At 36.5% G+C, this 21,596-nt stretch overlaps 6 protein-coding genes across 7 annotated transcripts; 2 read left to right on the top strand and 4 right to left on the bottom strand.

Moving 5' to 3' along the window:
- Positions 1–15: 15 nt before the first annotated feature.
- LOC105952406 (protein EMSY-LIKE 3) lies at positions 16–4,569 on the top strand. Of its 2 annotated transcripts, none has more exons than XM_012975950.2 (10): positions 16–554; positions 1,883–2,100; positions 2,183–2,292; positions 2,395–2,599; positions 2,726–2,905; positions 2,997–3,065; positions 3,312–3,527; positions 3,648–3,716; positions 3,955–4,018; positions 4,255–4,569. In XM_012975950.2, the coding sequence occupies exons 1-10, from the start codon at positions 527–529 to the stop codon at positions 4,299–4,301; spliced, it is 1,206 nt and encodes a 401-aa protein (XP_012831404.2). In that variant the 5' UTR covers positions 16–526; the 3' UTR covers positions 4,302–4,569. The 2 variants fall into 2 exon arrangements, with proteins under 2 accessions (XP_012831404.2, XP_012831401.2); XM_012975947.2 differs by having other exon boundaries at positions 142–554; positions 2,693–2,905.
- A 2,377-nt stretch (positions 4,570–6,946) lies between these two features.
- Positions 6,947–7,818, bottom strand: LOC105952334 (putative germin-like protein 2-1). The gene is made up of 2 exons (XM_012975878.2): positions 7,659–7,818; positions 6,947–7,581 (listed from the first exon to the last, which is right to left on the bottom strand). The coding sequence occupies exons 1-2, from the start codon at positions 7,774–7,776 to the stop codon at positions 7,046–7,048; spliced, it is 654 nt and encodes a 217-aa protein (XP_012831332.2). The 5' UTR covers positions 7,777–7,818; the 3' UTR covers positions 6,947–7,045.
- A 1,740-nt stretch (positions 7,819–9,558) lies between these two features.
- LOC105958011 (chromo domain protein LHP1) lies at positions 9,559–13,414 on the top strand. The gene is made up of 6 exons (XM_088813296.1): positions 9,559–10,023; positions 10,175–10,200; positions 10,332–10,418; positions 10,615–11,391; positions 12,905–12,965; positions 13,107–13,414. The coding sequence occupies exons 1-6, from the start codon at positions 9,688–9,690 to the stop codon at positions 13,149–13,151; spliced, it is 1,332 nt and encodes a 443-aa protein (XP_088669422.1). The 5' UTR covers positions 9,559–9,687; the 3' UTR covers positions 13,152–13,414.
- Positions 13,415–14,485: 1,071 nt separating this feature from the next.
- LOC105958012 (Ribosomal protein L3 family protein) lies at positions 14,486–16,214 on the bottom strand. Its single transcript, XM_012982015.2, has 2 exons — positions 15,626–16,214; positions 14,486–14,906 (listed from the first exon to the last, which is right to left on the bottom strand). The coding sequence occupies exons 1-2, from the start codon at positions 16,158–16,160 to the stop codon at positions 14,617–14,619; spliced, it is 825 nt and encodes a 274-aa protein (XP_012837469.2). The 5' UTR covers positions 16,161–16,214; the 3' UTR covers positions 14,486–14,616.
- A 1,122-nt stretch (positions 16,215–17,336) lies between these two features.
- Positions 17,337–17,997, bottom strand: LOC105952367 (non-specific lipid-transfer protein P3). The gene is made up of 2 exons (XM_012975911.2): positions 17,618–17,997; positions 17,337–17,520 (listed from the first exon to the last, which is right to left on the bottom strand). The coding sequence occupies exons 1-2, from the start codon at positions 17,971–17,973 to the stop codon at positions 17,511–17,513; spliced, it is 366 nt and encodes a 121-aa protein (XP_012831365.2). The 5' UTR covers positions 17,974–17,997; the 3' UTR covers positions 17,337–17,510.
- An 865-nt stretch (positions 17,998–18,862) lies between these two features.
- Positions 18,863–21,487, bottom strand: LOC105952409 (beta-hexosaminidase 2). The gene is made up of 2 exons (XM_012975953.2): positions 20,684–21,487; positions 18,863–19,970 (listed from the first exon to the last, which is right to left on the bottom strand). The coding sequence occupies exons 1-2, from the start codon at positions 21,468–21,470 to the stop codon at positions 19,021–19,023; spliced, it is 1,737 nt and encodes a 578-aa protein (XP_012831407.2). The 5' UTR covers positions 21,471–21,487; the 3' UTR covers positions 18,863–19,020.
- Between the last annotated feature and the right edge of the window lie 109 nt (positions 21,488–21,596).

Genomic DNA, 21,596 nt, shown 5'->3' with positions numbered 1-21,596 from the left:
AATGAAAATGTTTTTAAATTATAAATAAAAAAAGACATATATTAATTTAAAGCTCACAAATTTATTAATTTTGTTTTTCTGGAAATAATAATTTTACCCTAATAATATTGAGATCAAATGTTAGAAACAATACATAAGAACAAGAAGCCTCCATCCTTTTCCAATTCCGCACGTGTGGGAATCTCTTCTGGGGCGAGGCAGAAACAATTTCGAACAAGAAAACAACCAAACTACAAGGCGGACCTCAAACCCTTTCACTCTTAACCCGATTCCATAAACACTTTTCACGTCCGTACCCCTAAACACAAAATCGAATCCAGGCAAAATCACGCCGGAGAAAGAAAAAAAAAAAATCGATAGCAGCTGCTCGTTTTCTGCTGGTGGCAACTCGACAAAGTTGGCATCTTTTTGCTAGGGATTTCCTGCGCCGCCGCTGCGGTTTCTTCGCGGCTTGCTTTTTTTGAGGTTTCCGTCGTTTTTTCAGCTGCGTTTGCTTTGGGGAATCTGTGGTCTGCAAATCGTGGCTATGGATTACGAACCGTTCGACAGTAGTGGTGAGCGATTCCTTCGAGGATTCCAATTTACCCAGTAATTTAGGTTATTTGTAGTAATTTTTTGTTTGAATTAGGGTTTGTGAGTGAAATTTTGAATTAGGGTTTGTGAGTGAAATTTTGTGTTAGGGTTTGTGATTTTACATGCATTGTTTTGTTAGGGAAGTTTCAATAGATGGGATTTTTAATCACGGAATTAATAGGTTTTGGGGTATAGGTTCTTGATTTCATCCCCAAATAGTCAATTTCACTGAATTTTCTGCTCAATTTTTCAATTTCCACTATGTTCGGTAAGTTTACAAGTAATTTTTGTAGGGAACAAATTTGGGACCTTAGGTTGATGTTTTCGTGCCCAATTCGATTTTGGCTTGATTTGGTGGTTACTATAGTGAACTTTGATAACGGTAGCTCGAAATAGTTGTATGTTCTTCTCGAAAAATTGAAGTTTTCGAGGTTATAAATTTGTTTGGAGATATTAAACCACCATTCGCTGATAAGAATCTTGCATACACTTGTATATCACTGGTTTGCCCCTGTCGGTTGCTTTAAATTCGATTCAAGATCATCCGGCCAAAAGATTCGATTCGAGATCCTGGTACTCGATAAAGGTCCAATTAGCGCCGCTTGTTTAGGGAGTAGAAATCTTATAGCCTTATCAATATTCTGGACTTTATTCTTTTCGGAAAACAGAATTCGGCTATATTTGAGTAATAATTGGCAATTTAGCTAGGGGGTGGGACCATTTTCAATGAATGATTATGCTTAATGGTAATATCGCAAAATGTTAGACTCGTGGGGGTTTAATAGTGTTTCCTATTACTGAAACCCTTCCAGCTGATGTGAAAATTAATTGCATTTCACGAGCGCTTTACTACATGCAACTTTGGCTTTTCTTACATTTCTGTCTGGATAGATGAATTTTGGCTGGATCACCTTTCTCTCGCTATTTATTAACTTGATTTTTTTTTTTTGGAAATGTCGGAACTTTGATTCGTTGAAATTTGTAGATTGAGTCGGACTACCTTGCACTCTCTTAACCCCTCTGATCCAAAGAGTGTTGCAGTATTGGGATAATCAATTTTAATTGTGCTGAATTACATTGGAGTTTGTCGCTAATAACAAATATTTGTCTTATTCTTTAAATATTTGTATCGAAGATCGTGATTCTCGTGTGGCATGGAATAAATATACTCTGATATTCGTAACTGTGTGATTTTTTTTGACAGCATCCGATTAAATTTGCTTCTGCTTGTTAGGTTTTTTCAGGGGTTTGTATAAAATGTATATTTTTTTATGTCCTCTCATTGTTTTTCGTTTTTGTGTTTTTGCAGGAACTGATGATGATTTTCCCCCACCACATCAAAATCAAAATAGAATGTCGAGAGGTGGCCGTATTTCTGGTAATGGAAGACCTCCTCCCATTGGTTCTGTCCCATATACTAGGATGTACGATGATGCTGACATGGAAGCCAAAATCCACCAAATCGAGCAAGAAGCATACTGTTCGATTCTACGAGCTTTCAAAGCTCAAGCTGATGCAATTTCTTGGGTACTGTTTGCAGAACAAATCAATTTTCACATGAATCTAAACACGTCTCATCAATAAAAAAAAATGTCTTTTTTTTTTTCAGGAGAAGGAAAGTTTAATAACTGAGCTAAGAAAAGAGTTGAGATTATCGAACGAGGAGCACAGGGATCTTCTCAGCAGGGTCAATGTGGACGAGACAATCAGTACAATAAGGTTTTATTATATAAAATTATATAAAATAAGCCGTTCTTTAATTTGTAAAAATGATACCTCTTCATCTTACGATTTTCTTTGAAAAAAAAATACTGTTTATAGGGAATGGAGAAGACAAGGTGGGGTCCAGCCTGGCATTCATGGTACAAGCCACGATGCATTGCCCAGTCCTTCCATATCAGCTTCTCGTAAAAAGCAGAAATTAGCCCCTTCATTACCTTTTCAGCCTCAGCCGAATCAGCCTTCCTCGTCAGCAGCAAAGCGTGGCCCCCCCATGATGGTTCCAAAGGGCAAAAAACATAAACCCGTGAGTCTATTAAGAAAAAATCGGAATTTAATTCGGAATGTACTATATACTACACATCTGTTAGTGCTAATGTTCGATTTTTTAACTGCTCAGATGCCACCTGGCTCATCTTCGATGAAAATGCAGGGTCCTCCTGGTCCAGCTGGCAGGGGTAGATTTGGGACCCGCGTTCCTTCGGGTGGTCTTGCAAATGAATTTGCAGAAGGGGGTTCGTTTGATTCGTTGATTGGAAGGAAAGTTAGAACTAGATGGCCTGACGATAATAGTTTTTACGAGGCTGTGATAACTAATTATAATCCAATTGAGGTATATATCGATCTTTTCGTATTTTACGGACGTCATTTTTTGCTCGATTTTTTAGTTCTTGAGTTGGTTATTTCTGTGGTTTTTTTCCCAGGGTGTACATAATCTTGTTTACGACATGAATACTCCAAACGAAACATGGGAGTGGGTCAACTTATCTGAGGTAGCTACATGCATTTATTCTCGTCCTTATTATCCTACAGTTTGATCATTTTGGATGTGTTTATTTATATTAACACGTGATTTAACATATGCATTCAGTTTCTATGCTATATAATTAATGGATTTAATTGTATCTTAGTGATTCATTAATTGTATTTAATGCTCCAGTCAATGTGAGTCATTATAGAGGAGCAATTCAAGCATTTCATATTGTCCTGATTTCGTTGGTATGTGTTCTCTGTAATAGATGGCTCCGGAAGATATACAATGGGAAGGTGAAGACCCTGGAATATCTCGTCATGGTGGGCCCGGCAATGGGATGATTAGGCGTCCAGGTTCCGGAAGAGGAAGAGGGTTGACCAAGAGTCAACCCAGGAAAGGCTTTCCGCCTTTGCAGAATGGGGTTGGAAAGCAGGGTGCCGACGACATCCAATTGCTTCATACTGACACCTTAATTAAGGAGGTATGCAATACCTGTCCTAGTTTACACACACACACACACATATATATACATACACACAGATATATACGTGCATACGTACATGCATGTGGTGCTTTGTTAACTGAATTTGGATCTTGTTAGGTGGAGAGGGTTTTTAGTGCTGATCAAATCGACCCTGTGGAGGTAGAGAAGGCAAAGAGAGTGCTGAAGGTTGGGATTTACTTTGTTTTTTATTTATTATTTGCTTCTATATCTATCTCTCTCTCTCTCTCTCTCTCTCTCTCTATATATATATATATATATATATATATATATATATATATATATATATATATATATATATATATATATATATATATATATATATATATATATATATATATATATATATATATATGTTGTATATATATTCTTGTCAAAAAAGTTGATGATTTGTGTTTTTCGGTAGGAGCATGAACTAGCACTTACTGATGCCATTTCAAGGCTCTCAGAATTATCCGATGGTGAAAGTGGTATGCTTTTTGCTTTTTTTTTTTTTTTAATTTCTGCTTTTGATTATTGACCGTTGGATAACTTGTGAGATGAGTACTCCTCGTTTGCTATATAAACAGTTAAATTATTCCGATTTTATCGGGTCTTCTCGTTTCTTTAAATGCAATTGATGAGCCAAAAAACGGAAGTTCTTGTTTTGCTCCAGTACACAATATGCTCGTAACTTTTCTTTTCCTTTTGGATTCCCTTGTGACAGATGAGGGTGGTCGCTTCTTACACGGACAAGGATCGGAAAGAGAATAAGGATGCGATGGTTGTATTTTCGAGCCAAAGATTTGGATGGTTGTATCTAACTATTTTATGAATCTGGTAAAAATGTAGATTGATTTAGGAGTCCCTGTACTAATGCCATAGTTAAGTTATACAATCTTCCAGCATTTTGATTATTTTTTAGTTAAGTAATTTAGTAGGTGGATGGGTTTTTGTTCTTTATTTAATTTTGATGTAAAATATTAGATTAGACATTAGCTTCTCTCTTGTAAACTGTGGATATATTTAGTTTCTCTCTCTCCTTTTTTTTTTTTTTTTTATTTTTTTTTATGCAAGAACTGGGGAATATGGAAAAAACACTATTGCATCTTAGTCATATTTTTATTTCTAAATTGTTACTATACTGAAATGATAAATGTTCGACGACTTTAGTAAAGGTAGGATATTTTTTATTTTATTTTAACTCAAATGCAAATAATAAATATTTTTCTTTTTTGAGTTATGAAAGAATTTGCAGTCAATCGTATAGGTATATTGGATAAATTTATACTTACGTATAATATTTTGCAAACTCTACGAGAGACGTAAACAACACTAGAGCAAACATGTGTGACAACTTCTCATAGAATTTTTGTTTTCTTTAAATTTAATTTTATCTCTAAGGATCTAGGTACTTGACTACTTATGAATATTTTTTAATTATTAATGAGGGGTAAAAAAGGTATTTTGAAAAAAATATATCTATTTGCAAAATTATAAGGTAATTCCTTTTATATCCCTTTTTCTATAATTGAGAAACAAAATATATTTATATTCCCGTCCAATTTATTGTTAACAAATTGAAAAACGAAATTCAAATTTTAATAATTATATTGAAGGATACAAAATCTAATAGTATCAGTAAACTCGTCCAAAATAAATAAGTGATCAATATAATATTATAATTTAATAATTATATTAGGAAAGATTCTATAATAGTTAATTTGATTTAATTAACTCGTTCATACTGAGTTGGCATAAAACTTTCCTAATTGTTGACAATACGACGTCGTTTCCTTAATTTGAATACGACTTCTGCAAGTTACCCTATTCCGACTATATATACATGTTTGTATAAATACATGCAAAACCCCATCGATCTCCACTTTAATAAACCCAATTACCCTCTCTCTCTCTCTCTCTCTCTCATTCAGAACCCAAATTCAACTCGATGATGAAGATCGTTCAAGAAATCGATTTCTGGGATGATCAAAAGCCGAAAAGATTAATTCTTTTCAGAAGTAATCCTTTTCTTAAAGAAATTGATTTCTGTGCTGATGAAAAAACCCCCACAAAAAATCATTGCCTTGAAGAAGAAGATGATCAAATCTTGTTTCTTGATCAGATTAATAATTCAAAAACTAGGGTTTGTTCTTGTTCTTCCTCTTCCTCTTCTTGGAAGAGGGACCGTAGTTCTATTACTACTGTTGATCAAGAAACTGATCAACATGATCAGATGAATAAGAAGCGAAAAATCTCGAGTTTCCGATTGTTTGGAGCTGACATCATTACTGGGATTAGCGACGTAGTTAACGATGATTACGATAATTACGATGATGATTGGGAGAGGAGAAGGAAGGCAAAGGGAAAAGAAAAAGTTGTCGAAGAATTAGAATTAGAAAAGGTTGATGATGATTCGCGGAATATCTTTAATCCGATGTTATTCGAAGAAGATGGTTGTAACAATTCACAAGCTCTCGTAATCTACAAGCCGAGGGCTACTAATAAGGAGATCAAGAAAAAATCGCAGCCGATTCCGAGAAAATCGAAAAAGAAACTATCTACGAAAGAACAAGAGCCTCCAGCTCCACTTCCGCCATCGATGCAGCGGAGGATCCATGATCGAGGAGGATCCGACCCGATTTTCTTGTTCCAAAAGGATTTGACCTGTTCGGATGTGAATCCGGGTTTGAATCGGGTATTCATAAACCGGAGTGAGAAACTGGTGGAAGCTCTAACGGAGGAAGAACGGATAATGGTGAATAACGAAGATTACTATTCGGGGCTTAGGGTTTTTACGATGGACCAGCATGCGGAGGATCGGGATTACGAAATGGAGTTGACGAAGTGGAATGTGGGCTCGTATATGATTGTTCTGAAAAAGGAATGGATGAAGTTTGTTAGGGCTAATAATTTGCTGGAGGGCGATCGAGTCGAAGGTTGGGGGTTTCGTGTACAAGGAGTCTTTTATTTGGGTCTTAATGCAATTATTAGGAATTAGTAACTGCATAATTAGTTACTGGTGATAATTAATTATATTGCAATTGAAACTGTGATCAATTACAGGCATATTATATTGGAGTAGTATTATTTGATCATGGTACATATGGTTTTTATTGCAGTATTAAGCTGTTTAATTGATTTTTGTCCGTTTTAATAAATTTCTTTTGTAGATTTGTTTTAACAATTTTTAATTAAAAGTTGGCGTACAGTAATAATATATCTATATAAGAAAGTTAATATGTGGGACACAAATTAAGGAAAGGAAAGAACTCAATTTATTTTATATTATAATTATTATTATAAACACTGCAAATTAAATTTCATAACTAATAATCTCAAATAATGAATATCAATTTTTTATTAATAGTTATACATGCAATGAAACATTATTATTATTACCTCTAACAACTTAGAGCAAAAGAAAGAACTCAATTTATTTTATTCAATTATTAATATAAACACTGCAAAATAAATTACATAATAAATAATCTCAAACAATAATATAATTAAAATATCTAGAACTTGGATTGAAGCTCTTCAACAATCTTTTTATCCAACTGAAAAGCCTTGGACAAATAATCACTACTAATCGCCGGTTTGGCGCCAAAAATTGCGTTCGGAACGACACTAATCCCGGCATTCTGGCTATTCACAACTCCAAACGCCACCGTATCTCTATCGGCTATATTTCTAAAGTAATGAACAAGTCCGACAGGGATAACAAAAGCGTCGCCCTTTTCGAGAATTTTGCTGTAGTGTTTGTAGTTAGGGTACGATGTTACAAAACCGGCCTCGAGACGACCTTCTAGAACAATCAAGATCTCGGTACCCCTGGGGTGGAGGTGAGGTGGCAGGTAGCCACCTGGCAGGAAGTCGAGCCGAGCCACTCCCAAGCCGAGTGTGTTGAGCCCTGGCACTCGAGCCACGTTCATTGGTATCACAGACGAGCTGTATTGGTTCGATGTGTTTCCGGCTGATTTGAACCCTCTAAAGAAGAAATCATCCGCTGTGACGGTTGCAGGGTCCTTGCATGGTAGACCGTTGACTCTCACTTTGACCGAAACAAAAAAAATATTTTAATATTTTATTAACAATCATATCATATATATACATGAAATTAATAATTACCTGTGCTGTTGAGGTCTGCGACGCAGAAATCTTGGAGCGGGCGAGGATCGAAGGCGTACGAGGCACCGAAGAAGAAACCGAGGGCTAAAATGCAAAAGAAGAATGAACTTTGTGCCATTTTGTAATTAATTAAATTGGATTTTTCTGAATTGGTTGATGAAGAATGGTGGTGATTGAGCTACTTATTTATAGGTTGTGTCGATAGAGGAATAATATTTAATATAATGCGTTTATTTCTTGCCTTAGATTGAGCTTTCAAATCAAGATTAGGGATGTGAATGGGATGTGTTACACAATTAATTAGGACTAATTGATCATGTTTTAATTACGTTTGCTAAAGTTTTGGGATTATAAGTTTATAATCCCTTAATCAAGCTAGTTTAAATTTCATGTTTTTAAATCATTTGGCATTTTTTTTTTGTAATTTTCAAAACATTAGAACACATTTTAGTGGCAAAATTCTTTATATCATTGTAGTAGCAAGCCCCAAAATTGGTAGCGATGGCAATATATATATATATATATATATATATATATATATATATATATATATATATATATATATATATATATATATATATATATATATATATATATATATATATATATATATAATGAAAATATTTAATGTAGTGAGAAAATATATATTGACTAACCCAAAATATTTTAATCAATTGAATACCCCTTAATCAAGTTGGGATAAATTATTTTTTAGAAATAATGATTCGAATTTGAACTTTGATGTTGTTATTTGACGAAAAATCACGACTTTTTTCATATTCTATAATGTAGACACTTGAACTTAGATCTATTTATGAAATGAGAAATTTGAATTTAAAATATCTTACATGTTTATAATATTTTTATTATGTATATATTCCGTACTATTTTTAATAATTGGTTAAATATATAAGGATACGATACGATATGTAGAGAAAAAACAACATTCGACTCCACTACTTCCACCGTTGTTACAACATAGTATCCAACCCGGTTTTCTTGTTTAGTTGTTTCAAAAGGAGAATTTCGAACACCCTTGGCTAAATTCCTGGATTCGCCACTGCTTGTTTCAAAAGGAGCGAGGGGCTTAGGTATTTTACAATGGGTCTGCATGCGGAGGATCGGGATTACGAAATGGAGTTGATGAAGTGGAACATAGGTTCATATATGATTGTTCTGGAAAAGGAATGGATGAAGTTTGTTCGGGCTAACAATTTGCCGGAAGGGGATCGAGTTGCGAAGGTTGGGGCTATCGTGTACAAGGAGATTTTTATTTGGGTCTTAATGTAAGTATCAGGAAATTAGTTGCTTGATTAATTTCTGTGATAATTATATTGTTGTTAGTATTAATATCTATCCTAGTATTTGAATTTCCAATGATTTTTGAGCTGTTTGATTAAACCAATAGTCTAAATAGTAAAATAAATTTAAACACCTTTAAATTAATACAGTTGGGATTAGCAAAATTCTATTAATTTAGCGAAATATTAAATTATCGAACTAATAATTTAGTAGACTTTTATCAATTTGGAACCCGAAGAAACTATTATTTAAGTGAGGTTATTAATTTATCGAGTAATAATTTATCAAGGTTGTACTGTAGTATATCTCATATGGAAACACATTTTTCACATGTTGTAAATTGGTATCAAAATTCACAAGTAAAAAATACTTCAAAGTATTATTTTCAGTTTTCGAGTTAATTCATAATATTTAACCAAAAATAGAAAATGTGTAAATTATGTAATCTACAAACAAAATATATTTCATTCAATTACGTTGACAATTTAATTCTACATTTGAAAAAATAATAATTTAAATACTTACAATTATAAAAAAGTAGGATAGATTTTGAAATAAATATATATATAATTATATAATCAAATTCTCCAGTCAATTAGATAAAGTAAAAAAAAAAAAAAAAAAAGTAAAATTGTACTGAAATTTTGAAAAAGCCTGGAGCCCTGGGTACCAACCACCAGGCCGGACGGACCCTAGAGAGAGAAACCCCATTTTTTAGAGAGAGAAAATGAAAGGACTGAAAAAGAGGAATTTTACGGACCCCGTACAACCCTCCGGACCTCCGCCTTCCGACGCCACCACTGCCGTGGTGTCTGTGAATTACGGCGGCGTTGTGGCGGAGGAGGAACGGCGCCTAAATCCCGAGGGGAGTGAGAAATTCGAAGCCGCGGAGGAGGGTTTTGAGGAGGAAGACGGAGAAGAGGATGATTCCGATGCTGAGAAGGACTACGAGCAGACGGACAACGCACCGGTGGAGGAGGCGGCGGAGGCTGAGGGAGAGAGGACGAAGCTTGCTGATGGATACTATGAAATTGAGGCCGTACGCAGAAAACGCGTTCGAAAGGTGAATTTTTTATTTTGATTTTGTTTTCTTCAATTTCTTCTGACGAGATTTGTGTATAATTGAGGATTTTACTGAAGTGTACTTGCCTGACTGATTTTTTGCCTTTTTGCTGTTTTTTGGGGATGATTTTGGATTGCTGCAAAATTAAAAGGGTAAAGTGCAGTATCTCATAAAATGGTGAGTAATTTGATATGAGTGTTTCTGTATGTGTTGTCTGGAAAATTGAATTGCCTTTGAAATGAGGTGGATAATTTTTTTTTTTTTTTTTTTTTTTGTGCTGATTAATGTACTGGCTGTTTTTTGAAAAGGCGAGGTTGGTCCGAGGCGGCTAATACTTGGGAGCCTGTGGAGAATCTGTTGCAGTGTTCGGATATTATCGATGCATTCGAAGAAAGGTTTTCTCTCTCTTTTTTTTTTTTTTTTTTTTTTTTTTTTAAAATTATCATAAAGTTGTAGTCTTTTAAATGCTAGTATGTTTGCGAATCAAATAATTAGGGTGATGGTTATGTAATCTCCAAGAGTTAACTCACGTTTATCCCGTTTCACCTTTTTCTGGTGTTGAATTATCTCGTGGTTTTTGTCTGATTGTAGCCTTAAATCCGGAAAAGGTAGGCCCACACGCAAAAGAAAACGCAAGGCTGGTGTAATTCACGTTCAGACTAAGAAAAAGCCGCACCTGCAGCCACACCCGCACCCAAGATCTCCTGTGGTTGCAACTTATAACGTGCCCTCGCACGTGATCAGGACCACCAAGGAGCCTGTATCCTTTCCGAGGACAAACGACTCCAGCTGTCCAAATGGGAATGGGGATATAAATGTCAATGGCGTGAACAACATAGGAACCTCCGTTAAAGCAAATGAGAATGGTGCAAGAACAGTTTCTGTCATAAGAGAGGAAGAAAAGGAGCAAAGCGACTCAGATTTGAGGCTCTGTGAATTAAGGGGTGCAATGGTGATTAGCAACAAAGATGCTGACAGGCTGGCGATTGCCTCCCAAGAAGGCAAAATGACGGAAGGAGATTCAATTGCAAATGGAGTAAAAAATCCTGAGGGGGCGGTGGCCCCCGCCCAATTAGGTCGTTGTATCGGAGCTAAGAAGAGGAAATCTGGTTGTGTTAAGCGATTCAAGAAAGATCCAGCATCGTGCTCTGTGAATGATGCACTGAATGGAGATTTGGCAGGTGCTTCGGTTGTGCCTACTACAAGTGTTCAATGTCCGGATTTTCTTGGTAATAATACGAATTGCAAGAATAAGTTGGAGGATCCGAAACCCGTGTGCACCATCACCCAAATCGTGAAGCCTATAAGCTATAGAGCTTCCTTATCAAGCAATGTCCAGGAGGTCTTGGTAGCCTTCGAGGCTGTGAGGTTTGTATTTCTAAATCCAATACCACAGCTTTTACTTTCCGTCTTTTGATTATTTTTTTATGAATTCTCCGAGTCCGAATCTGAGGTTTTCATGTCTGTTAGATCTCTTAGTCTGGATATGCTTTAAATTGGAAAAAAAAGAAAACATCTTTTCACCGAAGATGATAATCTTGTGAAGTCATAATTAATTTCATATCTTTAATTTCCTTTTACATGAAAAATGTTATTGCAATGTAAGTAAAATCTCATTGTTGTCTATGGTATTTAATTAAAATCAAATGTCTCTGGACAGGATAAACTAATAATACGAAACTGAAATTCAATATTGAGCATAAATTGCTAGAAGTTGATTTCGTGGTGGACAAAGTGAATGGCTTGAAAAGAAAAAAAAAATTGTAAACCGTTTGAAAGATTTGACATACTGTTATGATGCATGTAGAACACCGTATCTTAGCATATGATCTTTTCTCCTGGTTTGCATATGACGACATTTTCACAGATAATTAAATTATGTCAGTTTTGTGCAATTCTGAAGTATTTGGGTTTGTTTTCTCTTTTTGGGTATTGTTCACTGTTCAAACACCAAGAGAAGATAAAGTCTGGTTAGCTGAACAAGGCTATGAGTGAATTTCTAAGTTTAAAACCCAGGCCTTGTTTGGTTACATGGACCGAATTAATTTGGATTAGATTAATTCCAATTAACTAGTTGATTAGTTAGTAAGCTGTTTGGTTCCTTGTATTAGATTTACTATTAAAGTTTTTAACTCTGGTATTAAATGTGATTAATAGATAACATCTCTAATTGAACTATAATTATATCCTAAATTGATTTCTTTTGGGATATAGTTGTCTTTTCTTCCTGTTTAGTCACTACCTAAAAAAAACAATTAATCACAGGAGCTAACGAAATTAATCGCAGGGCAGGCAAACTACTAATTTTGTGAAATAGTAACGTTTAGTTGCAGGCTTTAGCTTCTATTGTGCGTCTGAGTTAATTTGAATTTTGACACAGTAAATTGACATGCAGTAGGAATTTTCTTGAATTTTCGTCGTTTTGCTCATACATATATTGTCCACACACTAGTATGTGTTGGTTCATGCTTCGGTGTCAAGGATACAACGAATGGCCTTTCGGTATCTATATGCACATGCTTAGTATTTGGTTGCTTACGACGGCTTACTAGTTTTTAATAAAAAAATGTCTAGAATAGTGTAGTAGGTCCAAAAATTACGATTTTTCATAAGTAAGCCTATTTGTTTTCAAGTCTACTTTTGACACCTTAGTACTGATGGAGTTTTGTAAATAGGACATTATACCAGAAAACCCGATGATTAACATTGAATCAGAAACAATTGAAACCTCAAAAGTCTAGTCCTTTTCCTTTTTGTAATTGATTCAGCATTTGTTTCTAATTCCGCCGTGATTTTAGCTAGATGATTATTGCACGTATCATAAATATAATTATTTCTTTTGTCGTGGTGATGTGAATTTCGTATTGGCTGGTGGATGCAGGTCTGATGGAACCAAAGTTACAGTGGATAACAAGTTTTTGAAAGCTAACAATCCACTTTTGGTAAGTGTTTTCATTCTTCATGCTTTCGGTTTCTTTTTTTAAATGATTTTTGAACCATTAACCACATGACTTAATGAGTTGCAATGTATATATTTAAAATCTATCAATGTCTTACCATTTTGTTTCCTGATTATTTTACAGCTGATAGACTTTTACGAGAAACACTTACGATACAGCCCCACATGATGAAAAAATTGATTAACTCAGTCCACAGAAGCAGCAGCAGAAGAAATAGCATTTTCTATTCCTTGATGTATAGCGTTGTTGTAATTTACTGTAGCAAAAGTCTCCATAGGAAGGGTGGTATATACTATATAGTGTTGCAAGCTGGATTTATTTTTAGTAGCAAAACTTGTATTCTCTTGATTTCGATTTTTAACAATTTACCTTCATAGGATTTGAGTTATTATCGAACGATTATGATTTAAATGATGAATTTACATTTTTTTTGTTCTCGACTCAACCATTTTTTTTTTCTTATAGTCAATTCAAATCCGACCTATAAACTAGGTTCATGTCTTTTCTTGGATGAAAGTAAAATGTGATGATGAAAATGTGTTAATTCGAAATTTGTATTTAATAACATGAAATGCTCAACAATGTTTGTACAAAATCAATCTAGAGTTGAATTTTGTGATGAACTTTTAAAGTTAAATGAAAAGCATTTGAAATGAGGGTGCCGAATGAAAAGCACTCCGTGTTAAACACATCAAGGTCGATCGTGCAATTTTAACCAAGTTTGTGTGATATGTTTACAACTCAAATAAATGTTTTTGGGTATAATAGAGAGGTTTTGGGGTAGTGTTAGAAATATATCTACAAGTTGATGATAATTTTCTATATATTTCTACAATATTTTTTAGGGTAAATTCCACTTTACCCCCTCGTACTCTGCTTGAGAATCACTTTACCCCCTCGTACTCTCAATTTCACTGATTTACCCCCTTGTACTTGTACAATTTCCCAATATAGCTCTTTCCTTCAACTTTTGTCAATTTTGACTCTGACGCCGTTTGGTCAACTCTGTAAATTACAAAATTGCCACTGCCTATAACGCGTCGTTTCTCCTCCGGCAATATTGTCATTTCTACTTCTCCCACCACTTCCCCTTCCAAGATATCTCCAAATTGACCTAACTTAGTAAAAATCAAGATCCAAAAATTGATCGATTCCACCCAAGCAAAGAAAAACACATATGAATGTGTGAAACTTTCTCTTTTCTAATCTCGAGAGTCAAAATCGAAAAAATTCAATATTTACGTCAATATTTTGACTCTTGACCAAATGGCGTCAGAGTCAAAATCGAAAAAAGTTGACAAAGAGGGTTGTATTGAGAAATTGTACAAGTAAAAGGGGGTAAATCGACGAAATTAAGAGTACGAGGGGGTAAAGTGGTTCTTGGATAGAGTACAAGGGGGTAATGTGGAATTTATCCTATTTTTTACCTACAAATGGGTCTTCTCTTTCGGACTAGTTTTTTGGGTACAGTGAAGACAATCTTTGGCCAAAATAGTGAACAATTTGATCCAAAAAATTGATGCATTTCAACCAAGGAATATGAATTGAAATACCACTAATTGAAAACAAAACTACAAAAAGTCACCACACAATCCACAAACGAAGAAAAAAAAATTACAGAAGAGCTGAATCATCAACTTTTGGGTATGTTCTTGCCGACAATCTTAGCCGGCGTAATACGAAGAAGATTTCCAGGCTTACCAGGTAAAGCACCATTGATCATTACAATGTTTAGGTCAGTGTCGATCTTAATAATCTTGAGCTTTCGGATCTTGGTCTTTGTTCCTCCCATTCTCCCAGGCATTTTCTTCCCCGGGTAAACACGTCCAGGTGTTGTACCGGCACCAATTGATCCGAGTTGCCTGTGACTTTTCGACCCGTGACTCATCGGCCCCCGCCTGAAGTTATGTCTCTTAATACCACCTGTCGTTAAAAGTTAAAACGTGACCATGAGCTTTCGATATCCACTCTTAACCAAAACAGATTAACCGAGCCTCTTTTTTTTTTTTTTTTTTTTTTTTTTTGCTCATTCAAGATTGCACCACAGACTCGAAAGCAACTTCTGAGTGTAAGCAATGAATTAACATACATACATCAATTGTGATCAAAGAGAAATGACTCTATACGAAGTGGAATTCAAATCAACCATAATGACACATAGTTCAAAACTAATAGGATGCGATTTGAAATCCGTTTCAAAAATGAATTCAACCAAACAAACTCAATGGATTTGAAATCCTTAGCGTCAAATTCGTCAATCCTAATAAGGACTTTATGCGTTTAATTAGTTGCATGTTAGTTTATACACACAAATACCACATTTTACATATAAAAACTCGTACTCGTATAGATTCAAGAATTTGTTTCCATTGTATTGCACCATTTCCAATTTCAACACCCTAACTCAAAATTTCATTCGATAAGATATGAAAGTTTCACTCGAGCTTGATTAGAGAAATTTGATAATCAAACTAAGCTCGAACACAATTACTGAAACTCGATAAAAAATTCAAAACAAATTTGAATAATCATGTGTTCGCCTCGACTCAATTCATTTACACCCTTATCCTTATCCACATTAGGTCCGTCTTTTATCGTAGAACTAATTGATAATTGATTGATAAGTGATGGTAATTAGATACCTTGGAAACCCTTTCCGATGGTGGTGCCGGAAACATCAACCAAATCCCCTTCCTTAAACAGCTCCTCCACCGACAGCCGTTGATTCGGCTGAAACCCTTCAACCGACTGCAGCCTGAACTCCTGCAAGTGCCGCAGTGGAATAATCCCGGATTTCTCCAAGTGTCCCATCTCCGGTTTCGTCAGCTTCCGGTCTCGGATTCTCCGGTACCCAACCTGAACGGCGTCGTATCCGTCGGTGGCTTCGGTCTTAATCTGAGTGACGATGTTGCCCTCGCGGAAACCGACGACGGTGACCGGGATTACTACGCCGGAGGGATCGAAGAACGACATCATACCTAATTTTGTGGCCATTACGCCGATTCCGGCCTCCATTGAGGCGGAAATGGGGGAGGGTTTGGAGGAGGTGGCATTGAGGGAGAGGGCGGAGAGACGCTTGATTGGGAGACGGAGGAGGAAGGAGGAGGAGGGAATTGTAGCGGCGGAGGAGGAGAAGGGCTTGGCGGTGGGAATTGTGGCGGAGACGGAGAGTGACATGGTGGCGGGTTTTCAGAGTGAGTGCTGTGTTTGATTTTTTTTTTGGTTTATCTTATCCTCGGAGACGATAGAACAGAGAGTATATAGGGTAAATTACAACCACCACCCTGATGTATGGTTAAATTAACAAACCCCCCCTCATTTTTTGGTAATTACCTCAACTATATATCTTCTTACACGTCTACCCTTGCGGTTTCAAATTTAGTGATATCTTTTAGATTATATGCAATAATCTCAATTTTGTACCCGTTTTATCCCATTCGAACTCCACATTTTGAAGCAAATTAGATGACCATAAGATGTGTTTTTTGGCTTGTATATATTAAATTGTGGTGCATCAGAAACTGCATTTTTGTACAAAATGAGTACAAACTAGAGAACATTCCATGTAAACTAGAAAGATTATGTTGAATTTGACACCATAAGGGTGAACGTGTAAGATGATTGATAGTTGAGGGATAGCTGTAATTATCCAAACATGACAGATTTTTTTTTTTTTTTTTGTAATTTGACCATACCTCAGGGATGTTTTTAATTTAACCTAAAATATAATATAAAATCATAAATAATTTTCAACAATTAAAAGATATTTTGTGCAGTTTTCTTAACATTACAGACTAAGGGTGGAAATTGGAACGGAATTTTCGATTTCCGCCGATTCTGATTTCGAAATTTTCTGATTTTGAAACAATATTTTTCAATCCGAGTTCTGAAATTCTGACTGTCGATTTTTCTGAAATTGTTTGGATTGAAATTGACATATATATGAGTTTCCGATTTCTGATCCGATTAAAGTTCCGAAAAAAATTCATTTTTTTCCCGAATATTACAATTAAAATACCAATATTATTATGTATTTTATATTTAAGGTGAGTAAAAATTGGAAAATTCATAATTCCGCCGATTCTGATTCGAAATTTTTCCGATTTTGGAACAAGGTTTTTCGTTCCAATTTCAGATTTTTTGGAACGGAATTGAAACTAATTTTTCACTTCCGAAAAAAAACAGAATTTTTCTGAAAGGGCTAATTCCGATCCGATTTGTCCGATTTACACCCCTAATTATACTTTTATTTTATCAATAAACTCTCTACAAGCTTATTTGATATATTTAGTATTAATGTCTTGATACAATATATAGCAGTATAATGGCAATTCAGAAAAAAAAAATGACAAGAAACATAAATAAATCTCTCATTGAACAAGCTTTCTCCATAGAAGAGAAGTAAAATTTTATTCAACAACAAACACAAAACCATAATACATATAACATAAACTCCATATGAAACATAAGCTCATTCGAATCATAAACGATCCAATGGGCTTCAACGGTTCATAATTAACGACCGACTTAACCGATCCTGCAAAAAATCGCGAGATATTAAAGATAAATCACTAACAAAAAATTTACTCAATCTGCAAATATATTTGAAAAAAAAAGAAGCAAATAATAATTACTTGGAGCAATCAACGGTGGGCGAGATTTGGAACGACAAAGAGATCCCACATTTCGACGGAAGAGCTTTAGCAAGATCAGGATTGAGATTAATATTCTTTGCAGCATTTTTTAGGCATGCACAAGCTGTTTGTTTGTCGACTGTGGTGGTTGCTGACGTGGCGAGGTTCGATGCTCCGGCACAGCAAGGTGAAGGCGGTGGTGCCGCCCCACTGCCGCCCCTGAGGTAGTTGATGCACGGCCTCAGATCCTTGATCACGTCGCTGCATGTGATCGAAGAAGAAGATGGTGCAGCGAAGAAAACGAGGCCGAAGATTACGGAAGCCAATAAGGGGAATAATATTGATGAAGAAGCCATGTTAATTATAAATTATGAGTTTTTGAGATGGTTGTGCATGGCTTTTTTATAGGCGGTTTTTGTGGAGGGTGAAATGGTCATTTTATAATTTTCACGTTTTCCGTCCCGTTTAAGTCGATTCGTTCTCCGTAAGAGGGAACAATTGAGAGATTTTAATTTATAAAAAAAAAAAAAAAAAAAAAAAAAAAAAAAAAAAAAAAACTAATTTTAGTGATTGAGTGCAAGAAAGTTGAAGTTTGACATAATGACATAAAGAAAAGATCAGAAGCTCAAGCTATTGCAGCTGTGCTGCTTAACTTGCTGCATTTAACATAAACCTACTCCACTTTATACAAATTTTAGCAAACTTGTGTTCGACAGTATAAATCGATTGACCGTTAAAAGTCTCGTTTGGTTGGTAAGATAAGTCAAATAACAAAACCATATATATTTAGATGGGTAAATTACAACCACCCTCTGAGGTATGATCAAATTACGAAAAAAAAACCCTCTTGTTTGAATAATTACATCTACCCCTCAACTATGAATTTTCTTACAGATCTACCCTTATGGTGTTAAATTCAACATAATCAACTAGATTCCGTAGAATGTGCTACAGTTTGTACTCGTTTTATGTAAAAATACAGTTTATGATGCACCACAATCTGATATATATACAAGCCAAAGAAAATCATCTTACTTCAAAATGTGGAACTCAAATGGGATAAAACGGGTACAAAAGTGATAATATTTCATATAATCAAGAAGATTCCACTAAATTTGAAACCGCGAGGGTTGACGCGTAAGAAAATTTATAATTGAGGGGTTGTTGTAATTACCCAAACGGGGTGGGGGTTTTCGTAATTTTACCATACCTCAAGGGTGTGGTTGTAATTTACCCATATTTAGATTTAATTAGTACAATATCTTTTCCTTGATAAAATTATACTATCACATCTTGATAAAAAATTGCACAAACACACCCTATTGATCATTCTATGATTCTTCACCATCCCAAACAAAAAAATCTAGAGAGAGAAATTTTCTTGATTACAAGAAAAGAAAGAACTAAAAAGGATGAACAGTGTTACACATGCCTGGATTCTTAACACACCAAAGTGGCTGAATAGGCTCAGCTCCAATTCCCCTGCAAACCATCCTATACCTCCACTCACTCAACCTATCGGTCGCCTCCGCGAATCTCTTCTTCCCAAACTCGTCTCTATTCCCGGACCACAACGCTTCCGCCATGGCCGAACCCCTCGGCCAAACCCTAGAATCCATCACGGTCGAATCCGCCTGCTCCGACCACAGCGCCACCTCACCGCCCACCACCAGCTCCGCCTCGACACCGCTCAATCCGTACGTGATATCGTAGTTATATATCGTCTGCCATGTCTTGAAGGGCGCACACCACGACCCGCCCTTGCCCTGCTCGAATCCGGGCAGCTGATTGTACTGACTATCGTTGCCCAAAAACCCACCATGCCCACAATCCAAGTAGTAATAATCCGACGAAGAAACAATCGCGCGGTAACCTAAGGAAACGATTTTTTTAGTATTGTTCGGCCCGTTATTCCACGTTTGTAGGATGACGTTTTCGCGGGGGAGAAAAGTGGGGTCCACTCTCACGTTTTCGTCCAGTAAAACGTCCTCCCAGTAAACTACCGTCCGATTTAGCGACAGAATGTAGGGTAAAGTGGAGTTGACGAAAATTTCGAGAACTTGGCTTAGGGTACCGTTTTTGGAGAGGAATTCTTGGATCGAAGGGTCGGTTTTCCAGCAGTTTGGAGTGATTTCGTCGGCGCCCGCATGGAAGAACTTGTCGGGGAAGACAGAAACGACGTCTTTTATTACGTTTTTGACGACTTGGTAGGTTTTGGGGTTTAGGGGGTTTAGTTGACCGGTTCCTGGTTCGGCTGCTAATCGATCGGACCATTCGGATTCGATTGGCCACCAGAATTCGTTTGCGCAGGTTACGATTTCTGGATAGGCTTCTGCCCATGATCCTGTGTGAGCTGCAAATACGGAAAATGAAGATAAGTTAAACTTCTAGAATCTTCTAGAAGCTGAAACTAATAGAAAGAACCTAATTACTGCAAATATGAACTAATACACTTTACTGCAGCACATTATTTATGAATCACTATCATATCAAACAAAGCAAAATAAGAGTAAGAAACAGAACGATTTCTTCGATTATCATAACTACAAATTGAATGAATTCCATTTGTAGAAAAATACATCTCTGCAGTTTCACATTCAGTCGAAGATCAAATCGACCTACTCGGTACTCGATTCGAGATCGTTCATTAGGAACCCGATTTGAGCTCGGTTTGTTATCATACAACCCACGTTTGAACAAATATTTTATGAAGCTCAAACATGAAGGTCGAATCCAACTCTTTCTCGATTAGAAAAAAAAATATGATAAAATATACTAAAAAATTGAAAAATCAAGCCACTCTAGCTCAATTCGTGTGTGGCTTTTCGACTTCGACTCAGATTTCGTATCAATCCAAACTCAAACATAACTCCAAAAACTCGATAAAATCAAACAACCTTGAACAAACTACGTTCGAACTCGATTCATTTACAAGAGAATATATTATTTTACAGATTGAACTCACATTTTAAGAAATCAAGATACATTTATTTATTTTTTTCAAAAAAAAAAAAATAATAATCAATTTTAAAAACACACATTGAAACACAGAGACAATGTACTCACCAGGCATATCAATCTCCGGCACAACTCTAACACCGTGCTCCATCCCATACTGCACCACCTTCCTCACATCCGCCGCCGTGTACTTCATATCCTCGCCGTACGCGCCCTTCGCCGCCAGCTCCGGCTCCGACGGCATAACCAGAGGGAACGAGTGCGAGTCCGTTATGTGCCAGTGGAAGACGTTCAGTTTATTCATGCCGATCGCCCTAATCAGCCGCAGCAAATCGTCCAATTCGAAGTAATTTCTCGACGTGTCCAGCAATACTCCGCGGTGGGCGAACAGCGGCGCGTCGGAAATGCGCAGCCCGCAGGCCACCGCCGACGGCTTCGAGTACACCAGCTGCGAGAACGTCTCCAGTCCGCGCATCGCTCCCCATGGGGTTTCGGCGGTCAGCACGGCGGCGGCGCCGGTGGAGGGGATGTCGAGCGTGTACGACTCGTTGACGCCGTGCGCGAGCGGGGCGGCGGTGTCGGCGACTGTGATTTTAAGGGTTTTGAGCGGCGGCGATGAGGTGAGGTTAAGTGATGGGCTGACGAGGGGACGGTGGTGCTCGGTGAGGATCTGGCGGAGGTAGCGGTGGACGGCTGCGGAGAGGTGGCGGTGGTGGCGGGGGGCGGAGATGGTGAATTTGGGAGAGAGAGGGATCGCCTGTGGGTGGGGCCAGTGGAACGTGGTGGGCTTGGGCCAAACGTTGATCGGAAATCGGACGGCTGAGATTTGAGGAATGGACCATATTGTACAAGAAAGTAAAATTGTGGAAATTAATAAATTTGAAAAATATCCCATTTTTTAAGGGTATTTATGAATTGTCTTCAACATGTTTGTGCAACCTCTATGTATATATATATACAGTTGTTTCTATTTTATTTTATTTTAGTTACAAAATTAGAAATGTCAATTTGTTGATATTTG

This window comes from Erythranthe guttata, chromosome 14 (assembly GCF_056151865.1).
Source record: "Erythranthe guttata isolate IM_541 chromosome 14, IM_541, whole genome shotgun sequence".
In the NCBI taxonomy this organism is placed as follows: Eukaryota; Viridiplantae; Streptophyta; class Magnoliopsida; order Lamiales; family Phrymaceae; genus Erythranthe; species Erythranthe guttata.
Note: the sequence above shows the minus strand (reverse complement) of the source record. Positions and strands in the feature narration are given on the sequence as shown.